This window comes from Acromyrmex echinatior, chromosome 1, assembly GCF_024713525.1.
Source record: "Acromyrmex echinatior isolate Ae372 chromosome 1, ASM2471352v2, whole genome shotgun sequence".
In the NCBI taxonomy this organism is placed as follows: Eukaryota; Metazoa; Arthropoda; class Insecta; order Hymenoptera; family Formicidae; genus Acromyrmex; species Acromyrmex echinatior.
The window spans coordinates 9425553-9445465 of NC_141852.1; the positions used below are offsets into that span (position 1 = coordinate 9425553).

The following is a 19913-nucleotide window of genomic DNA, read 5'->3' on the forward strand; positions in this document are numbered from 1 at the left end:
CAGAGTAAATTTATATATGTATCCAATTCTGCAAACCACCGAAATCTTTTTTAGTCTTGAAATACAATCATGAAGAACTGGAATAGTCTATACTTTTGATATCTAACAGTGTAAAACAATCAATTTTTTAACTAATGAAACCATAGATCTCATTCGACCCAAACTTTGCCGTTAGAGAATTATTTAACACAGAAAAATGCGTCGACGTGAAAAAGACGTAAACCGTTATCCATCGATCATTTCTTAGATCTACGGACTAAACTGCAAGCGAAAATAAATTCCGTAGGCCGTCTCACGTCACCGCCGTCTTCCTTTTCGACTAACGAACAATAATCCCCCGCACTTTTCGGACCTGCAATAATTTATCCTCGCGCTTTTGCATCGCCGTTCGGTACTATCTGTATCAGTGATGTTCTCAGCTCACGTATATCTCGCGATCGCATGGAGATGTGTGTGTGTCACTGCGGTATGTGACCCGTGTTAAATTTGGAAGGTGCACTCAGGACGTCGCCGTTCTACCGACGAGTGGCACGCAAACCGATTGTTACGTCGTTGCACCTTTCGAATGTCACGCGAGAAACGACGACGAGACGGATAGGCGAAAAACTGTGGCACGCGACATTTTAATGGATATAGTATACTTAACCTGAGAAGGCTTTTAGAAAAATGATCGAATTTCAGATGAAAAAAGATAGTGGTATATGTGACTCCTATTAAATAATTTAGTTCGAGATGAAAAATGAATATTTATGAACTTTATCTACGTTACAATCAATTGTTATTCTGTTGATTCTATTTCTGTTGATTCTTTCCGTAATAACTATATCTATTATCTCGGTTAGGTATTCAGTTTGACAAATAAAGGAAATTCGAGTTTGTTAAAATTAATGGAGAACGAGCGACAGAGAGTAGAATCTAAAAGTGGTAGAGCACCTGAAGTTGCTAGTGTTACTAAAGATAGGATAAGAGAATCGTTACACTTCGCGAACGCATCGTGTGTTATCCGACGCCATCTCGACGGAATATATATGATGTAATGTTCCCTTCATGTGACACGCTTCGAAATTCCATCGTGAACTTTGAAGGTTCTACGCGGCGCGCGTTTGTGTATGTATGCACAACGTAGATACTTTGAGAGTGGCGAACCCGAAATGTTGGAGCGGAAATGTGATTTACGAGACGGAAGCGATTTATTGCCTTTCGTTGTGAGGTTGCATAATATCGTGTCAGCCAATTGGAAGATAGAAGTTACTTATTCTTGGTTTCGGTATACATAGTATATGTATTTCGGTTCTCCTGCGCGAAACATGGATTATTTTCCCTTAAGAAAACCCGAGGACACGGAACGGAAGACTATGTCGAATGAAACTGTAAGAGGTTCTCGATTATGTGCCTCAGGATAAGTATATATGTGTATCTATCGTGATGGTTTTTAATGATTTCTACCTTGCACGGAAAGAATGATTTTGCTGAGTACCTAAAAATAATTTAGCTAGATACAGATCTGAAAATAATTTTATTGAACAATTAAAATAATTATGTACACTGTTAAATTCATAATGTCAAGTTCTACTCAATCCGAATCACTTTTAATCGTTTCTATAGATCGCTATTTTTCCCTCCTAATGTATCGTTCATTTGACTGAAATAATGGAGTTAAACAATTTAACTCAAGAAAATGTATTAAATTTCGCTCAAACTTAATTTATTATTTACCAAATCCGTACGTTAATGTGAATGATGTTTACTTTGAAATTAACTACAAACATGAATTTATTTACATTTTAACACATATGGAGGTTAAAAATAAAGAAATGTTATTTAAGTCAATGGATTGAATTATCATTACTCCTTTGACATCTATACTGTTAAATCTAGAGTATCAAATTTAATTTAATTTAAGTCTTTACTACTCCTACAACTTATTCAGTATATCGTTATATTTTATATTAAATTATATTAAGTAGAAGTAGCAACTTAAATTTGACACTAGATTTAACGGTAGATATCAAACAAGGAATAATGATAATTGAGTTAAATAACATTTTGTTATTTTTAACCTCCATATGTGTTAAAATGTAAATCAATCCATTTATAGTTACACTATAGATTTAACAGTGTAACAGTAGGAAATGCGAGTATGAGAAATGCTACAAAAAATTTTGACATTATAGCAATCAACTTAAACATCCTATATACCATACTTTGACAGTCCAATAAAATTATTTTCTGAATTATTTAGCTAAATTTTTTTAGGATTTAGCTGAATTATTCAACTGCATTTAGCTGAATTTTTTAATACTTCAGAAAAACCATTCTTTCCATGTGCGCTTGAAAAGGAAAATGGAACAATAGATATTTGTGCGTAACCGATAGAGCAATGCTAAAAAATTAATATAGTGCGTGACTAACACACGTGGTTTTTTTTGTAAATGTAATGCACGCAATAATGACAAAATATATAACGAGAAATTAACGAGTAATCGCGTTCCATTATTTAAACTATGGATTATATTAATCGCTGAAGAAGTACAATTTCATATTTCCGAGGAATGAAACCCTTTTCCGCTCAGTTGTGAAATGCCATTATATAAATTCGCCCTCGATCTACTTTTATGACTTTAATAACATCTTCCGTGATCTTAGAACGTCACTACGTCTACACGATTTCGCTGGATCCATTCTGGTTGCGATTCGCGTGAGAATCGACCCAACGACGCATCGATTCGCGATTAGTTTTCGAGAGGTGCGCGTCGGCCCTCCGGGATTTTCACCGCGGTACAGGTGGTGTCGTAATTTATAAAGTTTACGAACGTCTTGCTAACCGAATTGAATTCTGTTGTCACGTGTTCTATCCGATATTCGCAGCTATCCGGCCTTCATCGCAAACCTCCATTTATCGTGAACGAGGCACTTTGCAAAGACGGGAAAAGATTTTGCAAATCCAATCTCGATACGCCGAAGGTTCTCCTTTCCTCTCTTCCTACTTTCCTTTCTCTCTCTATCGCATTTGTTTTTTTTTCTCTTTGCTGAGGTTTCCTTATTGTTCGCGTAGAGAGAATGCACGTGCATAGGACACGTAGTGGGTGCGACCGTAGTTTTGCGGAGTGGAAATGCATTAGGTAGATGGAACTCGTAATTGGAGCCGCCGCATGCACGTGCATCCACCTGCCATATTTATTTCTTTTTTTTTTTTTTTTTCGTTTTTTTCCCTCCCGCCTTCGTTCTGATTCTTCATCTCACTTCGCGGAACGCCCTTCATACGTTTACCTTAACGTTAGATAAAAGCGCAGCTTTATACATATTTTCGCAATGCTGTTCTCGACCTTGTTGGTTCCTCGCGCGAGTATTTTTGCACGCGTACATGTATGCGTAGAAACGCAATCGGCACGACGGCACGATTTTTCCGCCTTTTGCGGTCGGACGATGCATGCAATCAATTCGCACGTGAATAGAATCGCGAAAAAGCGTAACATGCGTGCGGGCGTGGTGTTGACTGCCGATTGCCAACAATGAATCGCGATAAACTGATCGCTTGCGATTAGATCAATCGGCGATCGGTCACTGTTTCTCCTCGATTATATTAGTAATTATCTACAATGTCGAACTTGATTACCGGTTAACAATCTGAAGCGGTCGATAGTATTTCCACGGGTATATTATCTAAAGACATTGAGTGTATTTAGTATCATTCATTGAATGCTTAGTAAGCAAGAAAGGAATTAATTTGTTTATTTATTATAATATTCGTAATATAGAATAATTTTTGTCTATTATAAATAATCTCTAGTATTATATTTCTTACTTACTTATTATTTCTCTAAGACTGTGAAAATATGAGTGAAATGTGAGCGTTTTATATCGCTCATATGGTTTTAGAGAAATAACAAACAATAACAAAAGAAATATAATATTAAAGATTATCTATAATAGATAAGTTATTCTGTTATAAATTGATATTATGATAATATATTATAATAAATATAATAATATTATGATAAACATATTAATTCGTTTCTTGCTCACTGAGTGCTTAATAAGCGATTTAACAATGTAATGTTATTAAAGAGAGGGAAATTAGCCGTTTTCACGCTCCTTCTCTTTAATTTTTATTTACCACACACAGAGAAATGTTTGGTATGTATATTTACGTTGTTGATATGTGACTAACAAAAACTTTCTTATTTCTTTTCATTAAAAAATTGTGTTGTTCTAATCAAAATTTGATTAGAATAATCAAATTAGAATAATCAAATTTTGATTAAAATAATACAATTTTTGTTATTCTAACCATATTTGGTGTTCTAATTAAAATTTGATTGCAATAATCAAATTTTAATTAGAACAACACAATTTTTTAATGAAAAAGTAAGAAAATTTTTGTTACATATCAACAAAATAAATGATTATACATAAATATTTCTCTCAATGCATTAGATATATTAGATATATGGACTATTTAGATACGGATGTGGTCCATGCTTTGATACTGTCTACTCGTGCGAGAACTACTCGACATTTCGATACCGTCTATCGCGTGTACGTACGAATGTGTGTACGTGTATGTGCGTGTGCGTGTGTATGTGTGTGCGTGCGTGTGTATGTTACGTGTACGTCTACAAACGTGCACTACGTACGCGTGTGCGAGATGTGTAAGCGCAAACGGAACAAAGCCACGTTAAGCTGGTTGCGATTGGTGTGTTGCAGACACGAGGTGCCTGTCACCTCGGAGCCGATCACGGTGATACACATGGACGAGGACGTCGTCGTGGTCAACAAGCCCGCCTCCATCCCTGTAAGTGGTGTACTGCCAGAACTGTACTGCCAAAAAATTGTTTGTCGTATTGTCCAAGCCACGAAAACATCACATACACATATATACACACACACGTACTCTTTTGCATGTTTCCTCGACATTTTCCACGCAAACCAAATCGCTTAACACTCGAAGTCCACTCGCGCGTTTCAGCCTATCTGAAAAATTCCATAAGCTGTCTTTACAATTATAATGTATACAACCGCAGATTTTTACTGAAAATTATTCCTAGAGCATGTTTTCGCAGGGTTAAAGGTCCCATCGCTGTTAAAATTTAGAATTTCCAGACTCTATTCTCTTTTACTCTCACTAATGAAATTTTCCATCGCTTTGTCTAAGTATATATATTTGAGTGTACCCCATAAATTAAATTCTAGCGTGTCTCAACCGGGCCGCGCAAACTTCCGCTCCTTCAATGTCGACCTTCTGATTTCGTTAGCATTCTTTTATTTCCTTTTCTCTCTCTCTCTCTCTCTCTCTCTCTCTCTCTCTCTCTCTCTCTCTCTCTCGACGCATGGAAGGCGACTAAATCGCCGCTAACGAGTCGTTTTTCAGACGGTGATTAACAAAACAACGCGGTTTACAGATGTTATGCGTCAAATGTCAAGGGCCTCTGACGAGCTTTGCCTTTTTAAAATGCAACGTTTCGACATCAAGCGACCTCGGTCTCTCCTGGTATACTTCGGGATATGACGCAGTTATGACTAAAAAAGAAAGAAAAGCATATAGAAAAAAGGGAATTTAGAATTTACGCGCACACGCAGGCAACTCGCATAAATGTCCCGCGGTCGCGAATGCATTACGGCCGCAACCGCGCGAATAAAACTCACTATTAAAATGTTAATCATGCGCATTACGGCGCTCGCAAATCACGAATAATTTACTCCGCGCGCTATTATTGCCGCTCCACGATAATGTCGGACTTTGCGGACTCCGCTGTAAAAATACATAGGTAAAGGACAGGAGCCGTTTCTCGGCGTGTATAAAATGCGATACCGCGAGTCCGATGCATTAAACCGGTGATATCGGTGATTCATTGGTGTAAATTAATGGTTACGGTGGTTTCCTCGGAAACGAATTTAACACCCTTTCATTTTTCCACTTTGTAGCAATTTTCGTCTCAGTTATTTTCAATTCGCAACGATAATAAACCGCGCGACGACGTATACACCTGCCGAGAAAATAAAGCGTCCCAAAGTTTCCAAAAAGAAGATGGCTCCGCGAGACCAGCTTATGAGACTTTAACGTACTCTTTTTCTTTCTCTATATATATCTTTTTACCCTCTGTTCTCTTTTCTCGTTTTCGTTGTCGGGACCGTTAGTTGTGCGCCACCGCAGTGGTTGCAAGTTTTATTCTCCTACGACGGGCTGCGAGGCTTTGCTCGGTGATAAATACGGTCTCGGAGAACTAAGCTCGGCCACTTTTCCTCTCAAATGTCACCGAATTCATCGGTGGCTGCGTCCTCAGAGAGGGATCGTTAACAAGAGCTTGCGCAACAAAACAGCCGGGCATTAATGCAAAAATAATCCGACGCGCAAGTAGGTACTCGGCAAAGCACGAGCGCGATGCACGACTTAATGGTTCGCTTTCGCATCCATCCCTGGTTTCTCGAGTAGTTTTTTCCATTTTTGCCCTGCCGCGAACTGTGAAGAGATCTCGGCCGTCCAACAATTGAATTAATTTTCGCGTGCAGACATCGTTAAAACCGTTATGCAATTGTGGCGCACCATGACTTTATCGTGTCGCTTTCGCTTCCTTGTTCCTCTCTCTCTCTCTCTCTCTCTCTCTCTCTCTCTCTCTCTCTCTCTCTCTCTCTCTCCACGTGAATCGTCGCTATTGCGACAATAGTAAAATTATTCAACTTTTTCGTATCGCGTAGATCATTTAGATTATTTTAACAGTAACGCATAATGTTCTAATTTAATTTGTAAAATTTTAATTACATTAATATATTTATGTTAGTATAATGTATTCAGATTAATATATTTAATATATTTAATATATTTAATATATTTATATTAATAATATAATATTATAATAATAATTTACTAATATATTTACATTAATGTAATATTATATTTATTAGAAAACCATGCATTATTAGTTACCAAAGGAGCAATGGTAACTCAATTCTTCGAGTTAACATGATATTTTGTTATTTTTAACTTCCATGGAAGTTGTAACATGTATGTCAAAATCAATCCATTTCTGTGGCTTCAACATAAACAGCGTTCATATATGAATGCATTTAGTAAATAATAAACTAAATTTCAGTTAAAACTGGTTAAAGCGACTCACTAATTATATAGAAAATTGGGTCTCGGTAAAATGAATTAGTTTTCACATATAATGTAGGCTTATAATGTGATGAATAAAAGATATTATGACGGGAAGAACAATAATAGATTAATAATGGATGGTTTTTATGTTATGATGTATCAAATGTGTAAACTTGTGTTCACAAAGTGGCTTTGATATATCTTAAAAATTATCCATTATTAAATTTTGTATCTATAACATCTTTTGTTCGCTACATTAAGTCACTGGGGAATTTTCCACACTGAGAAAAAAATTGTTCAATTTGACGAAATTAATTTTATCAAATAAAATAAATATTTTTTCTGAATGCACATAATTAGTGCAATTTAATATATTTGTTTGAGTTAAATTGTTTAATTCCGCTATTTTAATTTTAAATTAACGACATATAAAATAGGAGCAGTAGCGAAAATAAGTATAATTTGATATTATGAATTTAACAGTGCAATGACGGGGAAAATAGATTCTCAGTTAATACATTTTTAGATTTTACGTAACAAAGTTTCACGCCGGGGAAACTCGTCGTGCGAACGACAAAATTGTAAAAAATTCGGAATTCGTTCGCTTGCTCGAAATTCTTGAAATTCATTTTATGGCAGAGAGAGAGGAATACATGGAAGGTGTGAAATCCTAGCGGTGGCGAATAGAAAAGTGCCTTCGATCGCCGGATTATTGTAGCGGTTCGCCGAGTCGCTGGGGGCGTTTGATAGCCGACGTACATTATTGTGCATATACGTGCACTGTGGTACTGATAGACGCGCGGACTTATCGAGCCAGGAAGAGTCCGATACGATCCGCCAGCTAGTCAGCTAGCCGGTCGTTGTACCTACAAATCCGCATTGTCGGCCGGAATGCATAAAGCTCGTCGTCGTTCCTGTGCCATACTGTCATACCGATTCAAAACGATGAATCGACCTTCCTTTGTAGACGTGAGTGCTTTTTGTCCCGAATTTGCCAGGAGAAATGGGTCGATCGCTCTTGCGTGAATGCGTACATGTATGAGAGCGTCTGTGTTGTGTGTATGTGTGTATGGATGTGTATCTGGTCTACATCGAATTTACATTGGCCACATGCCGATAGGCACTGAGTACATTCATTAAGTAGTGTAAGCTCCATAAATTTACCGCTCACATCTCATTTCCTGAAGATATTCTGGTTGCTTTATGAAAAGTTTAAAGTGAAATACAGGAGTAATTCTAGGTGCCTCGCGAACTCATACTGAAATTATGGTTAAATTGCAATACAATTGCAATTACACTAAATTACAGTTATTATTACCGTGAAAATGATAATCACTACATTTTTATGATAATAATGACTATAATTGCAATTACACTATAATTTATTATTACATTATAATTTCAGTGTAAGTTTGCAAGATTACATCTAGGATTACTTACGTACTTCATAAACTTTTCTCTACATTTTTGATAGAACTACACATAATTATTATTATTAACATAGCAATAATAACCATAATTGATAACATGTAATTATACTCGCAATACAAATAATATAGTTACAAATATAAAAACTTTTCTCTCAGAGTAGGACGAAATTACATAGATTGTTTTGATTTTTCCTTTTCTAGTATTTAGACAATTTTTGGATTCTTAGATTAGTACTTCAAGCGGAGCGCGAAGCGAAAATAAAATCATTTGATCGTGTCTATGTTTCGCAGGTTCATCCATGCGGTCGTTATCGACACAACACCGTAGTTTTCATTCTGGCGAAGGAGTACAATTTGAAGAATCTCAGAACTATTCACAGGCTGGATCGGTTGACCAGCGGCATTCTCCTATTCGGCAGAACACCGAAAAAGGCAAGACAGATGGAGCACCAAATAAGAAATCGACAGGTTGGTTGCATAAGCGTACGTCTCGCGGGTATGCGAGAAAAAAACATATAGACGTGCAGCTGGCGTCGCTCGTCTGTCGTTAAATGACGGAGACGCTTACATTGGCGTACGAATACGACGATCGTAATCGTTTCATACGTTATATATATCGTATCACATTCCAGGTCCACAAACAGTACGTGTGCCGAGTGGAGGGTGAGTTCCCCGAGGAGGAGGTGATTTGTTCGGAGCCAATCGAAGTCGTTTCCTACAAGATCGGCGTCTGCAAGGTCTCCGAGAAAGGCAAAGATTGCGTCACCCGCTTCAAGCGTCTCAGCTACAATGGCAAATCATCGGTGGTGCTGTGCAAGCCACAGACTGGACGCATGCATCAGATCCGCGTCCACCTGCAATACCTCGGTTATCCCGTGGTGAACGATCCTCTCTACAATCACGTGGTCTTCGGCCCGCACAAGGGAAAGGGCGGTAATATTGGCAAGACCGACGAGGAGCTCGTCCGGGATCTCATCAGCATTCATAATGCCGAAAATTGGCTCGGTATGGACGGCGATTCTGATATGAGTCTGTTCAAGCCGAAACTGGAATTGGAAGAACGCATGCTGGGCTCCGGCAATGACAAGGACAACGGTTCCTCGCCGTCATCCACCCCGGGGTTGGTCGAGGACGAACAGCAGCAACAGCCGCAGCAACAGCAACAGCAGCCACAACAGGAATCCCTCAAGGTCACCGTGGGAACGCAGACAGGCTCGGAACCGCCAGATTCCACTTTCGCCAACGACAAGGTCACCGTTGACCCGCACTGTTACGAGTGCAAAGTCAAGTATAGGGACCCGAAGCCGTCAGATCTGGTGATGTATCTGCACGCGTGGCGTTACTGCGGCCCGGGATGGGAGTACGAAACGCCGCTACCCGCGTGGGCAGCGAGCGATTGGACCGGCGACGATCGATAGTTCAGACAACGTGATCGAAGACGATCCGCGCGGATTCCTTGGCGAGTAGTCGTCGTCGTTGTCGTTGCCGTCATCGAGTCTCAATCCCCTTTTTTGATATCCTTACCCCGTGCCTTCCATCCGCCAATGAGCGATTTTGACCATCGTACGCAAACAAGTACATGTAGACGAATACGCATACATGCAGACATATACACACAGTAGACAAACAGACGTGCCATCCCCCTACAACTTGGTCGTCGGACTTTCCGGGATGCTGCAGTCCGAGAGAAATGGAGATTGCTGGAACAATCTCACGTCGCTCGATATGTACATTTCTGCAAACTCGTCGTCGATGCGTTGTCGTAAGCGACAACTTGGCGTTATCATGAAGCGATTCCGACGGATCATCGTTTACGCGCAGAAATTCACGCTCGTTTTCTCGCGACAAGTTTACCCGTCGCGTGCGTTCTCGTTATATATTTCTGGCAAAGTCTCACACAAATCCCTCATGCGGATTTTATGCGGGGAACGATTCGAGACGCCACGCTATTATGCGGATTAATCATAGCGACAAAAGACAACCGTTGTTACCGATCCTATTACCGCAAAGCTGTCCCGATTTCGGGAGCCAGTTAATAAATCAGATTATCATTATTATTATTTTTGTCTCGCCGCAGCAATTTTCTGGGTTTCTCAATCATGTTTCCTCCGAGCAAACCTGGAGCGCCTTGTACAATTACGCAGTAAAATTACGCCGAGATGTCGTAATAAGGTGCAATGTGATTGTTCCTACGATCGTTTCTCTCCGCGTAACAGCCGTAAGAATGTTCTTGCATAGTCGGTTGATCGATGTGGATCTTATAAGTCGCAGGACTTCGTTGTAACTTCCGAATCAACGATGAATATTGATTTTTTTGCTATCGGAAAGATATATTGTGACAAACAAAAACGATTTGTGATTGTATTACCGCGATATTTCTCGATCAAAATATTTGTCGTCAAATGTTTAAAAACATTGTCATCAAAATGTTTAAAAACAATAAAGATGCAGCCGCACATCGAAGCGACAAAGATGAAAGATAATTCTATTTTCATTTTATATTGTGATATGGAAAGATACGATTAATTGAATAATTTCGTTCAATTGTAATTTAATAAAACAAATGATATTTTACGCGCAGAAATTGTATACAAAAATCATTTGCGCGAACGCTCTAGCAGACTGAGACAAATGTATGTTGTGGAAAATGCGATGGTCTTGGCTGCTTTCATGAGCAGCAACGGTCAAAAAGTCACTGCCACTGGAGCGAGGTACCCCTAACATGTTAGAAAAGATTGATGCATCTGTCAGAGGTGGCATGGTATTCCGATGGATCGTATCATTCATCTTGATTTATGACGTACACAGAAACGTGGAAAGCCACGTGTCTCTCGTCTATTTTCTATGATCGCGAGAAGTCGTTCGGCTCGCGCACGACTGTTACTCTCCAATCTTACGGAACATTTTGATTCACGAGAGATACCGCTTGATCCATTTCTCAAAATTCCAGAACTTTGCAGAAGCAATGTCTTATCATCTAAGAATAAACGACGGCGTGCGAAGTAGCGGTAGTATGTGACGTTTCGCACTCGATCAGCGTTCTCGGGAGACGTTCTCGGTAAATCACCGTCGTGACTTCGAATTTGACTTCGAACGGACGGAAGTGAACAGGCGATATCGATTATATTCGGTAGCAGTGTTGCTTTTGGCATCAAATCCACCTCAGTACTTTGGCTTGACAGAAGTCAGCTATAACTGGGAGATAAATTTATCCTCGACGGCTCCGGCTTTGGAACAATTTCAACGAAGCCCTGCGATTTCTGTATTATCGTATAATGGTTATGTATCGCTAATATACTTATTGTGAAAGATAAGATAAATGTCAAACGAGAGGGAAAGAGAAAAATATTTATACATCGGTATTAATGCTAATAGCAAACTCTCCGATGTGGTATCTTTGTTCAGGGCCGACGACCAAATTCACGTGTGTGAATACTCTACACATGTGAATTTGGCACGTATTGAATTTCCACACATGTCGAGCTACATGTAACATAAATTTGGAACGAGTAATTTATTGGATTTTTATTGGTGATATTTTAATAAACAATGCTCCATTGACTCATGGCGGAATCTTCCTTCCTTTGGGCGACCAATCAAATATGGCAAAAGGCTACATTTGATGTGGGAATAGATATGTGTGTGTGTATATATATAAATTTATTATTACAATATTTAAATTTAGCTCTAATCAGATTCTCTCGCCCGTTGACTATTCACACATGTGAAAAATTTACTTCGCCGGCCCTGTCTCTATTATGTTCGTTTCTATTATTGTAGTTCAATTTTAATTTTGATTCAACTCTCTCTTCAACTTTTTCTAGTTTTAAGAATTAGAAAAAAAAATGAAGAATAAGTTGCACCGAGATTAAAGTTAATCTGCATTGGTAGAAACGGGAAATTACTCGTCAGTCTCCTAACGCGCCAAGTTCGCCAAGTTCGCCAAGTTCTCCGTAGGATATCGAGTGCGATTCTCGAAACTGTGGACACCACGTATGGTAATCGGCATTATTTCCTACGACGATGAGACCACGTTCTTATTGAAGTGGTCCGATTTCCATTGACACGTACGCGAAACGCTTTCGCACGGTTTCGAGAATAGACTCCTTGAATTCAGAACGGGGAGAAAGAGGAGGAATAGAAAGAGTTAGAATCGTATCCTCCAAAGTGGCATAGGTAGGGGGCTGACGTACGGAAACTGCGATAGAGGTGCGTCTATTTTTATGGCAGATATTTAAGGTGGGGAACCCATGCGCGGTGGCGTGAGTCCAGCGGTAGGTTTCTCCAACAATAAGCGTGATCTTGCCGGAAGACAGCCAATGATCATGCCAAAGAGCGTGCGACCAGCGAGCTTTCAATCATATCGTGCATAACGTACCTTTTCTCGAGGTCGACGGGATATCTCGAGATGAGTGTGACCCTACCGCGCGGTCGGGTCGAAGGGGAGAACACACACAGAAAAATATCACTCTGTTGTTAAGAAAGTGATTATACACGCAATTTTCTTCTTTTGAAGCAACGGTTATATCTTTAACAAAGAATACTTTCTTGATAATAATCTTAAAGTATATTTATAAATTCAGAAAAACTCATTATCATGTACTTGAAACAAAAATTTATCTTCTTTTGAAGAATATTATAAAATTGATCAAAGAAGTGATCTCTTTGTACAATAAGCAAATCGAATTTGTTTTAATTTAATAATCTTGATTAATATTAAACTTAATAGAACTCAGAATATATTTTGAATAAATTTGATGCTTGTGATGAACTATGATAGATTTACGGATATATGAATATTTGAAATACTTGAAATACTTGAAATACAAATAATTATTACTAGCTTGTACAGTAAGTATTTTTCTGTGTGCAAGGTGTTTCGCAACAAGTACAATCCGAGGAGCGAGAGTGAAAAATGCGAGAGCAAAACGTGCTACAATTTTATTTTATTACGAGTCGTCGCGTTCTCTCGTCTCCGTGCGTCTTCGAGAGGCTGCGAAAGGCACGCGAAGCGTGTGAGTTTTCAACTTCCATCGCTTCCAAGTTGCAGGCTGCCCCTGTCCGCCGTTATTCCATTCGTTATCGCAGAAATTAGTTTCCATTTACATCAAAACTCAGATAATTTCATTTGTAATGTCATAACTTAGTTGACTGCGCGTTCCTTTTCGTTCTAACAAGTGATGTTCAACTGAATTTTTTACCTAGAATCTACACAAGCTCGAGATACTTTACTGATATCCATTTCTACCAACGTAGATCAACTTTAATCTCGACTTATTCTTCATCCTTTTTTGAATTCCAAGAATTAAAAAAAGATGAAGAGTTAATTAAACCAAGATTAAAATTATACTGCAGGTAGAAACGGACATGTGAGTCTTGTTAATTCACATTAAAAGTAAAATTATAAACTTGTATTGTTAACTTTGAGATAACTTTGTCACCCCAGAATGATCAAGTAGTAATTATCTGAATAAAAAATATTCACATGACTTTCGACTTAGTGTCACTCACGTAAAAATGGATGGCAACTATCATTGTTGTTGCTGCTATTTCGTGAAGTTTTTATTTCCAAACGATTTCGTGCTGCCCACGCGCTTGTTCTGCGATATCGAAGAAGTCCTCATACACGCATACGGAGCCTGTTTTGCGTCATTCGGCGCGATAACACGCGGCACAAATGTGTACACAAGAGCGGCGGACAGCGACGGCCGAGTAACAAAAACACGCTTCGCGTGACGCGGGCTGCAAAGCCTGTATTTTAGCATTGAGAGACCGTTAAGTCGTCGTGAGCAGTGATGGGAAGTGATCCAGAAACGATTGGGCGAAGTTACAGACGCGGCGGATGCATCAGATTACTATGCCTTCCGATGAAATTAGCGACTTTTTGACTCTTAACGTCATAATCCAACATACATGTCTTTTTCTAACGGGGCCAATTCACGTGCGACCGTGTCTGGATGTTTGCCGAGGGGATGATTTCCGACGACACAAGTGCTACGACCTACGATTATTATGCTACGATATGCCGTAGTATCAACGATATTTTAATTAAATTAAGTTCGTACTGCCGCGACGTATACGCTGTTAATTTACATTTAGTACGGTCGGAAATTGTGTGTTTGCTAAGTATATCTTTAGAATAGCTTCCCATTTTAGTTTAGAAACGAGAGCGTGAGAGCCTTAGGAACGACTGCTTTTAGAGTTGGCGAGCTATTAACTTGATAGATCCTTTTTAAAAAACCTGGACATTCGATGGGATCAAGATACGATTACTGAAAGAATTAGGCTTTTTCAAAGTACTTAAGGCTTAACGCTGAATACTATATAATACTATGCGATATGTTAGTGCCTAAAAATGTTCGAGAAAAATGTGCGTCGTTAGTATGGTGCCTAGATATTTTTTCAATCTGGAGCGAGCACTTGGGATGAATCGATCCTGCCATCACTGCCCGCGAGAAAAGAATAAAGGAAAAGCGAGAATAAAGAGGAATGTAATATTGGATGCGCAACGGAATGAAATATGGATTTGAAATATAGATAATATAATATAAATATATGTACACAGAAGATGAAAATAAGAGAATGGAGGTAACACAACGGACCTATTATAAAAGACAGTGTGTGCGCTTACTAACACAACCGGGACAGCTTGCCTCTTACGGCGAACTATCCCGAGAATGTAACGACTAGCTTAAATCTATTATTTAAGTAACTAACGATAATTCGAGAAACCGCGAAAAAGACAGTTCCGACTTTAGTGGCGCTAAGAGAGAGAAGGGAACGAGAGAGCGGGAGAGAACGAAAGAGAGTGCGAGAGAACGAGAGACAGGGAGAGCAGACGCAACCGGTCTGCGGAACGAGCGAACGTGCTTTTGTATATATGTATTGTATACGCACATTGTACCGTATATCTAAAGTCACATTATTATCCGTACTGTAGCCGGCGGAACATTTAGTGCTAGCGAATTCTCTTGTATGATGAACGAATAAATGCAAAGTATCGTTCGATAAAACTGCGGCGAATGTTCTCGTCTTCGGATGTACCCAGTCTTATGTTTCACTTTGAGCTCGCAAGTAGCACGGCGTTATTTGAATCGTATGCATGATTCATGAACGAGAGGTTCGACATTCGTTTCATTCCGAACGCCGTGACGTTCGGCAAAAATATTCCATTCAATAACCGTATCATTTATTTCGCGTAATACATCGTTGATGTCGTTACCGTTACTATAATTCACGAGCTCTTCGAGAGCCCGCAATGTGAGATGTAACGTAATTTCTACGAAAACCGCGTAACTGAGAGCGTACTATTTGCATAAGAAAACGTGAGAGGTAAATGTTAGTCTTACATGGCTCTAAGCAAACTCGGTCAATATTCGAGGACATAAATCGAATTTTCTTATATTTTTTCGCGTACACGATCCTTTCTCTCCGATGTCGTTTACTTTGCTGAAAATCTCACAATGGCTTGTTGCATATTTTCATGTGGCCGTCTCTTCCAGAGTGTTATTTTTGAAAAGATAAGATGGGATCGCTTGCGATCCACGTATATACACACATGTAAAACTTATAAATTCTTTAATATAATAGAAGCTTACCATATTAAATCAATTTTAATTTTATCGATTTTTTTTCCACATATAATTTTATTCCACATATAATTATGCCTTCTAATTTCCAGCAGTGAATGGCCGTCACTAGACGAACTTTCGCTTCAAAGTACTTTGCCTCGCTAGTTTTACTTTTCTTCAGAAATGTTAAACATTACGAGAATTTCGATTTAATTTCATTTAACGCGCGATCTTTTTAAGGAACACTTAAAATCTGCACGTTAATAATAAAGTTTTTCTCTTACATTTCCTTTATTATTCGAACTTCCAGGATGGATGTCAACCCAAGTTCGAAGAAACATTATTACAGAGGAATTGTGACTATCACGTTATATTCATTTATATACACTGAAAATAAATATAAAATTTTCAGGGATTGTTCTATATATCTCGTCCCGTTATATTCTTTCTAACCAGTTTTAACTTTTCGATGTCGCTCTTTTCTGTTCGTTCATACGCGCTTCGATTTCCGGCCTAAAATGCCTGATCAGACCCTGTACAGGCCACGCAGCGCCGTCCGCTAAAGCGCATATCGTGTGCAGTTCTATTTGTTTCGTAAGCTCCCACAGCATGTCTATCTCGTGTACCTCAGCGTTACCTTCTACAAATCTGCGAAAAAAATTAGTATGAAACCAAATAATAATATAGAAACATTTCATGAACATTGCAATTTATCAAACATTGGCATTCCAAGAATGAATATATACACGAAGATAATCCATGAAATACATAGCTTCTATGTAAAAAATATCCATGAAAGTCTCAAAAGTATCACCGGATAATAATTTTTTACACATACAAGATAAATTAATTCTTACCTTTTTAGTATTTTATACATCCAACTGATACCCTCGCGACAAGGCGTGCACTGACCGCAGGATTCGTGTTTGTAGAAACTTATCAAACGAGTGATGGCCTTGATTATGTCCGTCTGTTTATTCATCACGATTACTGCGGCTGTGCCGAACGAGCTCTGTACTCTGATGAGATCATCAAAGTCCAGCAAAACGGTGTCACATACGCTAAAATTTTTGACCATGACTTTTGGAACGAAATCGAATTGTTGAACGACAATCTCTTTATTTACCTTTTAGGAATGACGGGAGTTGAAGAACCACCAGGAATAACACCTAACAAATTATCCCATCCTCCAATTACACCTCCCGCGTGCCTCTCGATCAGTTCTTTTAGAGGAATGGACATTTCTTCTTCGACGGTACATGGATTGTTCACATGGCCAGAGATGTTATAGAGCTTGGTTCCATGATTGCGTGGACGTCCAAATGAGGCAAACCACGCTCCACCTCGGCGACAGATCGTCTGTATAAATATTTTCAATAAGAAATAAATACAAAAAATGGTCTTATATTAAATTAACAAATATAAAGACTAAAATAAACGAATAAAAAATGTTAAATTAATCAATTAGAAGCTTATTTTAGACATGTGAGAATACAATCGATAAACTAGAAGCTTACATCAGTCGAAGCTGAATCTTTAATGCTTTTTAAATAATTTCTATGCGAATTTATATAAATTAATAAAATGTACACATATTTAATAAAATTAATTAAATATACATTTTATTAATTTTACATTTTTTATTTGTTTCTATATTTTGATCTTTTTAATCTTATAAAATAAAATATAGAAGAAAAAATATATCAGCAACACCTACAGGCGCCACTGCTACGGTTTCAACGTTGGTGACGGTTGTGGGACATCCGAACACACCGACGTCAGCTGGGAATGGCGGTTTTAGTCTCGGTTTTCCCTGTTTCCCCTCAATAGATTCTATAAGAGCGGTCTCCTCACCGCATATATATGCACCCGCTCCTCGTTGCACGAAAATGTCGAAATCATAGCCGGAGTTGCAGGCATTCTTTCCGATTAAACCGGCCTGATAAGCCTCTGCTATAGCAACTTGCATGTTGGACGCCTCATTGTAAAATTCACCGCGTATGTAGATGTAAGCGGCGCAGGCTCCCATAGCGCGACCAGCGATTAGACAACCCTCTACAAGTTTGTGTGGATCATGGCGCAGGATCTCACGATCCTTGCACGTCCCTGGCTCGCCCTCGTCGCCATTGATCACTAGGTACTTTGGCCGACCATCAGATGGTTTGTTCATAAAGGACCATTTCATCCCAGAGGGAAAGCCGGCTCCACCACGGCCTCTCAAACCAGAAATTTTAATCTCATTGATGATCCAATCAGCGCCCTTGTCTATTATTTCCTTAGTTTTATACCAATCGCCACGACTCATGGCACCCTTCAACCGCCAGTCATGTCTGCCATACAGATTCGTAAAGATACGGTCCTCATCAGCCAGGGGACCTCCTCGTTTCTAAAAAAAAAAAAAAAAAAAAAAAAGAAAGAAAGAAAGATACTAACAATACAGAACTTGGTGTTAATGACTGTGTTCAGCAGAAAAAGCTACAATCAAAATTGTGCGTTTATGCACAAAATATAATGTACATTTATATGTATATAATGTAAACTACGTAAACTGTTCTATGTATCATCTATGTAAACACTCTATGGATTATCTAAGTCTATTCTTTGGTATTACACTAAATTGTAAGACTCTGTGTTGTAAGACTAAATTGTAAATTAATAATTGTGTACACTCTAGTGTACACTAATTGTACACTAGAGTTTCTGTCTCACTTATATACTTTTATTTATCAAAAAATATTGAAGTCAGATATATTAATAATCATAAGACTTAATTATTCCTTTCTATATTGCGTCATCCAATTTATAATAATTTACATGTTTTACATTGTTTGTATTGTCTATATGAAAAAGATTTATAAACTTACGTAAAAATTTCACAGAAACATAATCTTGAAATATACAGCACAATTCTGATTATAACTATTATAAGATTCTTTAATATAATTCTTGCTTTTATTTCTTTACTAGATTTAAATGTATAGTCCAATTCTAATAAGACTTTTATAACAGTTATTAAGTTGCTTTCTTTTTACTCAACACAGCCCTTATAGTCTTGTTCATTTTAACTGTACTTGAAACAGATGACATGTCAAAGCTTTGAGATAAAGGAGAGGGAGGGGTATTAAGATATGAACAGATGTTGAGATTGTTTCTTAACATCTTAAGAAACACCCTCACCTTTCCTTCCGGGGCGGCATCGGCGAGTGTTCTCTGTTGCTGACTGTTCAAACTTGATCCGAGGAGACCTTTAAATATAGTGCAAATTATTTAATTACATAACCTCGTAGACTTATTGCAGCGAGGGGAAACTTTTCGAAGACATGTGGGATAATGTTCGCTTTGCCGTTTCGTCGCGGATGGTTCATTCGCGATTCAAGAAAGTTCGCGTAACCGCAATAATAAGGTGAATACTTAAAACTCACCCAATTGTCTCCTCGGAATCTGAAAACAACGCACTATGGCACCCGCCATTTTGCGGAACTCGGATCTCGGATCCCCTCAGTGGCGCGACTGAGAAATTCTCAGCCTCCTCAATCGATAAAGTCGCAGTATCGATTATCAAAGTCAAATCATCGACGAGATGTCGGTGACCAAATCTAACTCGTATCTCGTCGATATCTGCAATCAGAGAGAAACCTGAGAGAAGACATGATGACCCAAAATCTGTAACTGCAAAATGCTGCTGCATATTATCGTCCTCTAAAGAAGTGGATGTTAACTACATAACAATATGTCCTCTCTCAGGTTTCTCTCTGCCGTCAATATAATTTCGTTAAATTCATTTTCCAATGCCATAAATATTATACAAAAAACTTA

General features: G+C 38.5%; 2 protein-coding genes across 4 annotated transcripts in view; one reads left to right on the forward strand and one right to left on the reverse strand.

Moving 5' to 3' along the window:
* LOC105146578 (pseudouridylate synthase RPUSD2) overlaps nucleotides 1–15539 on the forward strand; it is a 176675-nt gene extending 161136 nt beyond the window's left edge. For all 3 annotated transcript variants that reach the window (XM_011056923.2, XM_087407553.1, XM_011056922.2), the window contains 3 exons: nucleotides 4708–4795; nucleotides 8818–8994; nucleotides 9159–15539. In XM_011056923.2, coding sequence (XP_011055225.1) covers nucleotides 4708–4795; nucleotides 8818–8994; nucleotides 9159–9944 — 1051 coding nt within the window. In that variant the 3' untranslated portion in view covers nucleotides 9945–15539. The remainder of the gene's footprint in view (nucleotides 1–4707; nucleotides 4796–8817; nucleotides 8995–9158) is intronic.
* An 830-nt stretch (nucleotides 15540–16369) lies between these two features.
* Nucleotides 16370–19626, reverse strand: ND-51 (NADH dehydrogenase (ubiquinone) 51 kDa subunit). Its single transcript, XM_011056914.2, has 6 exons — nucleotides 19520–19626; nucleotides 19275–19342; nucleotides 17815–18483; nucleotides 17224–17456; nucleotides 16955–17158; nucleotides 16370–16745 (listed from the first exon to the last, which is right to left on the reverse strand). The coding sequence occupies exons 1-6, from the start codon at nucleotides 19566–19568 to the stop codon at nucleotides 16556–16558; spliced, it is 1413 nt and encodes a 470-aa protein (XP_011055216.1). The 5' UTR covers nucleotides 19569–19626; the 3' UTR covers nucleotides 16370–16555.
* Between the last annotated feature and the right edge of the window lie 287 nt (nucleotides 19627–19913).

Excerpts from the sequence above, each read along its gene's own strand:
- ND-51 (XM_011056914.2), bottom strand. The coding sequence starts at position 19,568 with ATGGCGGGTGCCATAGTGCGTTGTTTTCAGATTCCGAGGAGACAATTG. Across the intron at positions 19,343-19,519 it reads GATTCCGAGGAGACAATTGG|GTCTCCTCGGATCAAGTTTG; the intron begins GTGAGTTTTAAG and ends CTATATTTAAAG. Across the intron at positions 18,484-19,274 it reads ATGCCGCCCCGGAAGGAAAG|AAACGAGGAGGTCCCCTGGC; the intron begins GTGAGGGTGTTT and ends TTTTTTTTTTAG.